The sequence below is a fragment of the Sporobolomyces salmoneus genome (genome assembly GCF_050403485.1).
Source record: "Sporobolomyces salmoneus JCM6883 DNA, S_salmoneus_JCM6883_v1_ctg25, whole genome shotgun sequence".
In the NCBI taxonomy this organism is placed as follows: Eukaryota; Fungi; Basidiomycota; class Microbotryomycetes; order Sporidiobolales; family Sporidiobolaceae; genus Sporobolomyces; species Sporobolomyces salmoneus.
In genome coordinates this window covers 166,069-176,894 of record NW_027481138.1, presented here as the reverse complement: position 1 = coordinate 176,894, position 10,826 = coordinate 166,069, and the positions used below count along the sequence as shown (strand labels likewise).

The following is a 10,826-nucleotide window of genomic DNA, read 5'->3' as shown; positions in this document are numbered from 1 at the left end:
GGACCTCTCTCGACAGTATCGTATAGAGGTGGTCACCGGAGCCTCATCTCTGCCATGCGCGAGATTCTTGCGAAGCGACTTCGAAAAAGGTCAGACTCGCTTTCTCGACCCTTTTGCTCGGGAACGGCAGCCGGGTAATTGAGCCATTACAGTCATCTTCCTCAACTCTGCTGAAGTGCGGGAATATTCAGCGAAATGATGAATCATCTCCGCGAAAGTTGAGAAATTTCACGGAACCTTCATATCCTCTTCAACTCACTCTCGGCTCGATCCACAAAGCTTTGAAGTTCACAGAGTAGCTCACAGCACATCAAAACTCACTCGACAAAGAAGACAAGCCCCTTAGAGCCGACTCTGAAACTTTTTCCATCCGTCATCTTCCATCAGCTTGCCACTCCCTTCCACAACCTAGCGACTCCCATCTCAGCCTACAATGTCTTCAGAACAGCAACAGCAACAACAACCGAACGAATGGAAGCCGATTGGAGAGACCGTGGGAGCTGGAGATGTACCAGTCGAGATTATCGAATCCCTCTGCATCGAATGTCACGAGCAGGCGAGTCGAAAGTCAACTCTGGAGAGGGACAAACTCAAGCTGACTCATTCGAATGCGACAGGGAGAAACTCGAATGCTTCTCACCGTAATTCCCTACTTCCGAGAAGTCATCGTAGTTTCGTTCCACTGCGATCACTGCGGTTACAAGAACAACGACATTCAAGCAGCGGGGGAGATCCAGTCCCTCGGAAGCGTCTACACGGTCAAATGCAACTCGTACGATGACTTGGATCGACAACTCGTCAAGTCTGAACATTGCCTCATTTCGATCCCTGAATACCAATTACAGATCCCTGCTGGAAGAGGACAATTCACGACGGTAGAGGGAGTACTCAGCGATACGATTCGGGACCTCGAACACGATCAACCATTGAGGAGAATCCAACATCCAGAACTTCACGAGAAGATCGCGGGATTGGTGGAGAAATTAAGGTTGATTGTGCCAGATTTGGACAAGGACGACACGCTGGACGTCAAACCCGTTCGAGAAGCTCAAGGACCTATGCCTCATTTCACTCTCAAACTCGACGATCCTTCCGGAAACTCGTTCATCGAAACTCGAGGTGGATTGAACGACCCGAAATGGAGGAAACAAGAGTATGGAAGGAGTAAGGAACAGGACAACGCGTTGGGATTGGCGCACGATGAAAGTCAGAGCAAGGAAACGAGTCATTACCCGGAAGAAGTTCTCTCGTTCCCCGGAGTTTGCTCGCTGTGTGGTTCAGAGCTAGAGACGTTGATGAAGACGGTCAACATTCCCCATTTCAAGGTGAGCTCATTCCCTCTGCATGTGTTGTACGATTCTCGCAAACTCATGCACTGGACTTTCTCGGCTCGCTAGGATATCATCCTCATGTCGACGAACTGTCACGACTGCGGATACCGAGATACGGAAGTGAAATCTGGAGGTGCGATCGCAGACAAAGGACGAAGGATCACGCTCAAAGTTGAAGAATCGGACGATCTTTCTCGAGATATCCTCAAAGCGAGTCCCTCCTTCCATTCTGCTCTCCTCCTCGTGACGCCTCGCTGACTCTTACTCTTCCTCCTCTAGTCGGAAACTGCTGGTCTTGTCATTCCCGAAATCGATCTCGAACTGAACCCCGGTACTCTCGGAGGACGATTCACGACGCTCGAAGGATTGTTGAACCAGGTTTACGAAGAGTTGGACGCGAGTTCGTTCGCGAAGGGAGATGCTGCGGCCGCGGGAGCTGGAACGAGACAGAGTGGAATGGACAGTTTCTTGACGAATCTCAAAAAGGTAAACCTTCCCTCCTTTCTCATTCCTCAAACGCTTGCTCGCTCCATGTTTCAATATTTTGACGCTCTCTCCATGATTGTTCAGGCTATCAACGTCGAAATGCCCTTCACCGTAATCCTCGACGACCCCATGGCGAATTCTTTCGTTCAATCTCTCTACGCTCCCGACCCCGACCCTCAACTCCACGAGGAGAGCTACGAACGATCTTTCGAACAGAACGAAGAGTTGGGATTGAACGATATCAAGACGGAGAATTACGCGCCGCAGGAGGAAGAGGAGGGAACGACCGAGGAAGGGTCGAAGGTTGAGGAGACAACGGCATAGAGTTCACGGTATAGATTCTAGTGAAAGTATGACAATGTCGTATCATACCTCGTCTCAGAGATAGTCGGTAGAGAGCAGATGATGAAGGGTTGCGAAAGCTTTTCGCAAAATGAGCAGGGCGCGTCTGACCACCGCTCGTTCTCAGGCGCCTCACTGTTCGATCTCGTCTATTGTTTGCTCCGACGTGCACCTGATACGCAAGCTCGAGAAGAAAAGATTCAACTCTGCGACTCTGACGAATCTCGACTTTTCCACCAAGCTTCGACTCTCTGCTCGCACCCACCTTTCACTTTCGCAACCTCGATCGAGTTGTATGGTCCTGGAACGCCCCAGCACAGATCAACGACCCGCTTCTCCTTCCCCTTCTCGCATCAAAAGACCATTATCCTCTCCCGTTTCCTCATCAGCGAAACGCCAAAACAGCGAAGACCTCATGGACACGACCAATCTGAGCGACACCGAGGGATCTCTAGGCGCATCACGACTCAAGATCTCTTCGACTCCAGCTTCCCCTTCTTCTGATGAAGAAGTTGGAGAAGGATCCGACTCGAAAGACGATTCTCCTCCAACTTACGACGATGCGACTCGACAGTTCATTGGACCTCCGGGAGATACTCAACTCGATATCATCCGGGAATTGCAAGCTGGTCTATTGGAAGAAGGAGATAGTTGGTACCTCGTCTCGCGAATTTGGTATCGAAGGTGGATCACAGCGTGTACAGGAACGGCAGAAACGAAGGAAGACGATACATCGATTACAGTAGATCAAGTGGGACCGATAGACAACTCGAACCTCGTCAACGGAGACGGTCAATTGAGGAAACCTCTCACGGATGGAGTCGACCTCGAATTGTTACCTGCGGGAGCTCACAGTTTGCTCAAGGAATGGTCAGTCATATACGTTCTCAAGATATACGAGCTGGGTCAAGCAAGCTGACATATACTCGACGCGCAGGTACGGATCGATGGGACCGGATCTCGAAAGATTCGTCGTCAATGGATCAGTCGAATTCTACCCTCCTACCTTCCAAATCTTCCTCCTCTGCCCTACCGACGGTGCTACATCCTCTCCCGTTCCCGTCCCTACTTTCGAAAACGCACCCACAATTTCCCTCCCTAGCTCTTCCCCTTTCTCCGCTCTTCATCGTTTCGCCTCCGAATCTTTCTCTCTCGGTCGACCTACGCGACTCTGGCGACTCCCACAAGCCGGCGATACGGTCTCAGCGAGTGAAGGTCCCGCCTACGTCTTATCGGACAAGTTGCGAGAAACCGGAGTCGAGTTCCTCGGAATTGACGAATCGACTTCTCTCGACGAAGCACTCTTGTCGGAACCCGAAATTCGAATCGCGGTAGAACAACAGAAACCTGATGGGTCGTGGTTGGTCGACTGTGACGCGGTCCTCGCTGCGATTCGAGCAATTTCGCAAGAACCTTCAACTCGAGCGACGACTCCTTCTCTCGAGCAATCAACAACGGTATCGACGACGACTACCGAAAAGAAATCTTCGAAGGGTCTGTTTGGGAATGGCTGGTCCTCGGGTCTACATAAACCGAAATCGAATGGAAATCTCACCGGATCGACCGCGGTAACGAACTTGAACGCGAAAGCGAGTGGAAGTGGAAGTGGGAACGGGTTGATCAGTAGTATTACGGGAGCTTTGACGAGGAGTAAGACGGGACAAGCAAAAGCGGGACAGAGAGGTTTGGTCGGTCTTTCAAATTTGGGAAAGTGAGTCAGACCGCTCCCTGTCTCGTCTCCTCTGAGCTCCGAGACTGATTCCAACAAGTGAAACAGTACCTGCTTCATGAACTCTGCGATTCAATGTATGTCGAACACAAAAGAGCTCAAGGATTACTTCCTTTGTAAGTTCTCACTGTTCCTAGAAAATCGCTCTCTTCGATACTGACCACGCTTTGACATCTCAGCGGGAGCGTACAAGAACGAGCTGAACCCCGACAACCCTCTCGGAATGCGAGGACAAGTCGCCGAAGCCTTCGGTCAGTTGATCGAACGAATGTGGCATGGAACTGGAAGTTCAGTCGCTCCTCGCGAGTTCAAACAAGCCGTCGCTCGATTCGCTCCTCAGTTCTCAGGATACGGTCAACAAGATTCCTCGGAACTTCTCGCGTTCCTCCTCGACGGTACCCATGAGGATTTGAATCGAATCTTGAAGAAACCTGGAACTTCGGCTCCTGACTGGGAAGGGGGAGGGGATAAAGAGTTGGTAGAGATGGCGAAGACTTGTTGGGAACAATATAGGAGTAGGAACGATTCGGTCATTGTTGATCTGTTTCAAGGTCAATATCGAAGTACCGTCGTTTGTCCAGATTGTGACAAAGTGAGATCTCCCTCTTTCTCTCGCTACGTCATTCGGCTCACCGTTCTTCGCCGATAGGTCTCGATCACGTTCGATCCTTTCATGTACGTCACGACGAATCTTCCCGTTACGAAGAAATGGAACGGAACCGTCTACGTCGTTCCGAAAGATCAAACCAAAAAAGTCGTCAAGGTGCGTTTCAACTGCGTTCCCTTACTCTTAGCTGAATGGCACTGACCCGATCCGACTTCGCGTAGCTCGATGTCGAAGTACCGAAGAATGGAACTCTCAAAACTCTGAAGAACTGTGTCGGTAAAATCCTCTCGATGGATCCGAAATCTCTCGTCGTTACCGAAGAATGGCACAGCAAATTCTTCAAAGAATGGCCCGACGACGATTCGATCACCGAAATCAATACGAAGAACGACAAGATCCTGATTTACGAAACTTCTGGTTCGATCTCTCAACCTCGATTCCGGAAGAACAAGGGTACCGAAACTCCTCAAGATCCAAACGCGCCAATCATCCTCGTTGTGCTACATAGGAAAGCGGATCCGAAAACGACGACGAGAATGACGTTTGGATCGAGTTCGGGAGGATCTGATTTCTTCGCTTCGCCTTTCGTACTATCACTCTCGAGGGAGGAGGCATCGTCGGTAGAAGGGATCAAAAGGGCCCTCATCCAACAGTATGCGAGAGTAACGACTCACGGTCAAGATCTCGTCGACTACCTCGAAACTGAACTGAAAGAAGAACAAGCTCCTCCCTCTGCGACGACGACGACGACCACCGAATCCGACTCGACGACATCAGCACCTAATGTCGACGGTGTTGTCGCTCCTCCTACTCCCGCTGCCGATTCTCCCATGGAAACCGATGAGAACACGCCTCTCGACTCTTCCTCGACCAGCACTCCTCTCACCGATTCGACTTCTTCCCTCCTCCCGCCCCCCATTCCCTCGACGACCGCCGCTTCGACACCTCCTCCTCCTACTCCCGAATCGTCCCGCAGAACGATGTTCACTCTCTCCGTCTCGAAGAACCGTCGAAACCCGACTTCACTCCCCCTCGATCAAGGCGCTTTCATCGCCGAGATGGAACCCCTCGAGAACCGTCTCAACTCTGCTATTGCGACTGGTAGTGCTACTACTCGACCTGCAGTCAACGAGGATTACGACATGTTCTCCTCTTCCTCGTCGACATCGACTCCGAAAGAGGAGGTGAAGGAAACCGTTTCGACAGAGACTCAGCAACCGCAACAACAGCAAGAAGCGACCCCTCTCATCCGTACCGGAGATTACATCATCGTCGATTGGGACCCTTCCGCTTGCGAATACTTCTTCTCTAGCGACTCTAGCAAATGGGAAGAAACCGAGGAAGTCGTCGACCCTTCACTCGCCGAACGTCGTGCTCTCGCCGGAGGAGGTAAACAAAAACAAACGATCACGCTCTCTCAATGTCTTTCCGAATTCACGAAGGAGGAACGTTTGGGGGAAGAAGACATGTGGTATTGTTCTTCGTGTAAGGATTTCAAACAAGCGACGAAAAAAGTCGAAATTTGGAAATCTCCCGACGTCCTCGTGTTTGCTCTGAAACGGTTCAGTTCAGGAAGATATACGAGGGATAAGATTGATGATTTCGTTGAATTCCCTTTGGAAGGGTTCGATATGGAACCTTTTGTCGAAGGGGACAAGGTCGAGAAGAGACTGAGGGAAGAAGTAGGAGCGGAAAACGTACCGACAACGACGACCGTCGAAGGAGAGGGAGAAGGAGAGGATTCGTTGGTGTACGATTTGTACGCCGTTTCGAATCATTTCGGTGGATTGGGAGGAGGTCATTACACGGCGTTTGCGAAGAACCCAGATAACAACAAATGGTATGATTTCGACGATGTGAGTCCCTTCCTCCCCTCCCCTCTCCTTCCCTCTTAATCTGAGCTGACTTGTTCGAGAGTGAAATCAGTCCCGAGTTTCCCCCCTCTCCGATCCTTCTCGAGTCGTTTCCTCCGCCGCCTATCTCCTCTTCTACCGCCGTCGAACCGCTCGTCCAATCGGAGGAGCGAAATCGATCCAAGTAGTCGAAAGTGCGATTCAATCCCAACAAGCTTCCGCCGTTCCTTCTCTCCAACCTTCCCCTTTCGCCTCTACCGAAAACCTCCCTACCCTCGGTCTTCAACAACACGAACACGATTCGACGACGATCATGCCTGGTTCGTTCGATCAGAGTGATCTCGAAGATGAACCTCCTCGACACCACCACCTTTCCTCAGCTTTCGCTCCTTCCTCGAGAGGGTTTACGGGGATCTTCGCTCCGAGAACCCTCACAAATCGATCCTATACCCCCGATAACGATAACGACAACGATAATGAAGACGATTTGTTTGGAGACCGAAGATCTATCGATTCGAACGAAGCTTCAGCGGGAGATCGAGACGATGAAACTCCGTTCCCTGGTTGGGACGCGAGTCCGATTAGAACTGGGTATGGAACTCCGATCGAGGAGGATATCGATACAGAGCTGCCAAAGGCAAAGAAGGAGGAGGTTAAGGAGATCAAATTGGATCGATTGAAAGAGGGTCAACAACTTGACGATATTGAATAATCTCCCTCTCTTCCCTCTTCGACCTCGTCGCTCGCCTTGCTTTTACTTCACATTCCCTCTCTCTGTCTGTTTGTACTCCTAGATCGATATTCTTTACTCTTTTGAAAACTTCTGCCCTCGTGCGAAAAAAAAAAACGACGAATCATTTCGTCAAGTTTTATTACCCATCTTTTCCAGACTCTCGAAGCTGTCCCAACGTCGATAGAACGCCGCTGTCGACGTCGACAATGGCTGAAACTTGCGAAATTTGTGGGAAAATTCGAGAACGCGAGCGCGCTCGTTCTTCCGAACTTCTCTTCCTTCCCACCCTCAAACATCATGGCAGAGTAAGCTAACTTCCCCCTGCTCTGCTATCCTTATTGACTTTCCCAGCGTGACTAGTTCACTCCCAACTCCTCGCGATTCACCCGCTGTCGAAGTACCTCCCTCAACCTCAACTTCGACTTCCACCTCGACCTCGACCTCAACGGAGGATCATCTCGCTCAAGGGATACGATTCTTCGCGCTCTCAAAGTACTCCCAAGCGTCCGAATCCCTCTCTTATGCCGTTGAAGCTCTGTACGTTTCCTTCCTCCCTTCATTCTCTCCCCAGCGAGACGCGACTAACCGCGTAGAGAGAGATGATAGGACTGAAAAGAATGGAGAAATGTCGATCGAGAACGTAGACGCGTTGATCCTGTATGGGAAAGCGTTGTTAGGGAACGCGATTGAACAATCGGCTGTACTTGGTGGGAACTCAGTTCCTACTGGTGCTCCTACAGGTGTGTGCGACTTCGGTTTGGATCTGTCGCTTGGAAAGAAAGAGGACTGATAGTATCGAACGACCGCTACACGCAGATTCAGCGAATTCGAACGCTACGGGGAATGCGACGGCTGGACCATCGAATTCCGCTGCGTTCCATTTCAGTGGAGATGATGACGAAGAAGAGGAGGGAGACGAAGAGGAGGGAGAAGGAGAGGGAGAGGAGGAGGGAGAGGAGGAGAAAGAAGATGATTTCGAAGCTTCGTTCCAAATGCTCGATATGGCACGACGAATCATTGAACTCTACCTCGAACGAATCGAACGAGAAATCTCTCAACTCGATAAAGATACCGAGGGGGAGAAGGTGAAAATTGAGGAGAAGGAGAAGGAGAGAGGGGACAAGAGGGAGAAATTGGCAGAGGTGCAGAAACTTTTGGGGGATGTCGCGGTAGAATCTGGTTAGTCGTCCCTCCCTTCCTCTCCCTTCTCCCTTCTCCTTGTCGAGCGGAGACTGATGAGATCGATATGTGATTTACTGCAGAACAATTCGAACTCGCCGTCTCTGAATACTCTTCCTCCCTCTCTCTCCTCACTTCTCTCCGATCTCGAACGGACCGTCAATTATCAGAACAACACATGTTGATCGCCCTCGCGCTCGAATTCCTTCCTAACCAAATCGGTCGTGCCGTCTCTCATGCTGAAAAGGCGAAAGGAGTTTTATTTTTGAGGTTGGAAGAATTCGAGAGGAAAGAGGAAGGGGAAAGGACTGAGAAGGAGAAGAAAGAGATGGCCGATTTGAGGGAATTGATTGGGGATGTCGAGAACAAGGTGAGCTCTCATCTCATACGATGGGTCTCTCTCGCTGGTGTCGTTCGTGGGAATTCGAGCGAGCTGAACAAGAGGCGAAATAATTGAGCAGATTGAAGATTTGAAAACTGTCCCTACGGCACCCGCCCCTTCAGCCTCCGATCTCGCCCTCGAACAATTCCTCCGCCAAGCAACCGGAACCACCTCTTCCTCCTCCTCATCGTCAACAGCTCCAGTGAACGATTTGAATTCACTCGTGAAGAAGAAGAAGAAACCGACAACTACTACTACTACTGCGACGACGACGCTGGAGAGTGAAGGGAAGGGGAAGAGGAAAGCTGAGGATCAACCACAAGTTGCGGGAGGAAGTGGAGAGGGAAGTGGGGATGGGGAGAAGAAAACGAAGATTGATTGAGCCGAAGAAGAAAGAGTAATGACAACTTACGATAGTGATTTGCAAGCACTTGGGGTTTTTTCCTACCACATCGAGCGTACACTCGAGTGTCACTCACTCTCTCTTCTGCCCAATGAGAAGCTTGACAAAAAGTTGAGGGTCCCGTGAGAAAAATCTGTCTATTCCAAGTTACTTTTCATTCATTTTCTCTATGCCTTTGATTTCTCTTGGTCTCGTTCGATCTCTACTCTATACATAACTTCCTTCGATGGCTGCATTCCTAGAGCTCAATCGTCCTCCCTTCCTTACTCGACTGAATCGCCAATTCAATCAATTTAATCGTCAAAGCCGCCTGTTCAGGTTTCACAATCAATTTCTCTCTATCCCCTGATTCAATCGCCTATTTCCCCATCACATCACATCACACAATCGCATCAGCATCCTCTCTCATCTTCACGAATTCAAACAGAGAGAGAGAGAGAGAGAAGGGAAACTCACTTCGGCAACATTTTCAAACCATTTCCTATATTCACCCTTCTCACTCTCCACTTTCCTCTCCCCTTCTTTAGTCCAAAGAGTACCCCACATTTCCTCCCTTTCTTTCCCGAAACTCTCACTCTCAATCGCTTCTTTCCCTCCCTTTTTCAACGAATCTTCTTGGGGATCTAATCCATGTTTCAAATAACATGCCTCCGTCCCCTTTACGAGGAACCTTTGTTGAGGATTCATTAAAGAGAGACTTGAGGATTGAGCGATTGCGGTGAGAGGCAAAGAACGGGAAGGAGTAGAAGGGGAGGGAGGGTAATGGAGGAGGATTCGGAACGAGTCGGGAACGGAGGGGTTACCGATCAAGCGAGAGTTCGAGAGGTGCGCTGTGATGGAGTGGGGAGGACCGAAGAGGGAAAGAAGTTGATCGACCTGAGGGAATGAGGCAGAGTCAGTGCGAAAGAAAAAACGACGGAGAAGGACGAGGAGAACACACGAGATGGGAACCGAGATCTAGCAACAATACGGGATTATCAGTGATGAGATCTATGAGAGAGGGAGGAAAAAGAGCAGCTGACCGTAAGCTAATCCCGAACCGGGTAAATCTTTCTCTTTCCAAACCTTCGTCACGGCCGCTTCATTCCTGAATCGATCGAAATTCGACTACACACATTCAACGTGTAAGTGAACACTCTCTTGTACAACGCACTCTCGAGCGAGTGGACGAGCAGAGAAGAAGAGCTCACTTGGAATTCCGATAATTCTCCAAAAGTTCCCTCGTCAATCATCTTCTTGATCGTCAAGAAATCTGCGTCCCATCTCCTATTCTAATCGTCCTCATCCATCTCTCTATCAGCTATCCTTGCCTCCTTATCCAATCTCGCTCGCTCGAGAAACACGGAACTTACTTGATAAACGGCAAGAACGAGATTCTTCTCCTCTGCCAACTTCGCCAATTCCTCCGCCTCTCCACTAGTCGGCGTCACCGGTTTCTCTACGACGACATGTTTTCCCTTCTCCAGACACTTCTTCGCGTAGTCGTAATGAGTATCGTTAATACTCAATACCCAAACCGCTTCAATCTCTTCAATCTCCAACGCTTCCTCGAGAGTATTCACGACGTTCAAGTTCAGGTGAGGGAAAGCGTCGCGGGCTTTCGAGGAAGTAGAGGTAGCTGAGCGTTCGACGATCGTGTGAACGTTGAAATGGGAAGGGAGGGAGAAGAGGAAGGGGAGATGGAACACTGTGGCGGACATGCCGAATCCGATGACGGCGACGTTGATCGGCATTCTGGAAAGAGGTTCTCTGGAGGAGGGAGATCGAATGGGATCAGTAAG

At 50.1% G+C, this 10,826-nt stretch overlaps 4 protein-coding genes across 4 annotated transcripts; 3 read left to right on the top strand and 1 right to left on the bottom strand.

Moving 5' to 3' along the window:
• Nucleotides 1-433: 433 nt before the first annotated feature.
• Nucleotides 434-2,141, top strand: ZPR1 (zinc finger-containing protein ZPR1; the record flags this gene model as incomplete). Its single annotated transcript, XM_076632355.1, has 5 exons — nt 434-556; nt 618-1,325; nt 1,398-1,541; nt 1,611-1,817; nt 1,902-2,141. The coding sequence occupies 5 exons, from the start codon at nt 434-436 to the stop codon at nt 2,139-2,141; spliced, it is 1,422 nt and encodes a 473-aa protein (XP_076487695.1).
• A 313-nt stretch (nt 2,142-2,454) lies between these two features.
• Nucleotides 2,455-7,060, top strand: UBP12 (putative ubiquitin-specific protease UBP12; the record flags this gene model as incomplete). Its single annotated transcript, XM_076632354.1, has 7 exons — nt 2,455-3,029; nt 3,097-3,870; nt 3,937-4,004; nt 4,068-4,480; nt 4,538-4,651; nt 4,717-6,351; nt 6,422-7,060. 7 exons carry the CDS (start codon nt 2,455-2,457, stop codon nt 7,058-7,060), a joined length of 4,218 nt encoding a protein of 1,405 aa, XP_076487694.1.
• A 318-nt stretch (nt 7,061-7,378) lies between these two features.
• Nucleotides 7,379-9,024, top strand: JCM6883_002517 (uncharacterized protein; the record flags this gene model as incomplete). The annotated part of the gene is made up of 6 exons (XM_076632353.1): nt 7,379-7,386; nt 7,442-7,618; nt 7,688-7,821; nt 7,898-8,260; nt 8,344-8,630; nt 8,722-9,024. The coding sequence occupies 6 exons, from the start codon at nt 7,379-7,381 to the stop codon at nt 9,022-9,024; spliced, it is 1,272 nt and encodes a 423-aa protein (XP_076487693.1).
• A 259-nt stretch (nt 9,025-9,283) lies between these two features.
• Nucleotides 9,284-10,778, bottom strand: JCM6883_002516 (uncharacterized protein; the record flags this gene model as incomplete). The annotated part of the gene is made up of 6 exons (XM_076632352.1): nt 9,284-9,403; nt 9,502-9,921; nt 9,986-10,002; nt 10,068-10,152; nt 10,236-10,316; nt 10,398-10,778. 6 exons carry the CDS (start codon nt 10,776-10,778, stop codon nt 9,284-9,286), a joined length of 1,104 nt encoding a protein of 367 aa, XP_076487692.1.
• Between the last annotated feature and the right edge of the window lie 48 nt (nt 10,779-10,826).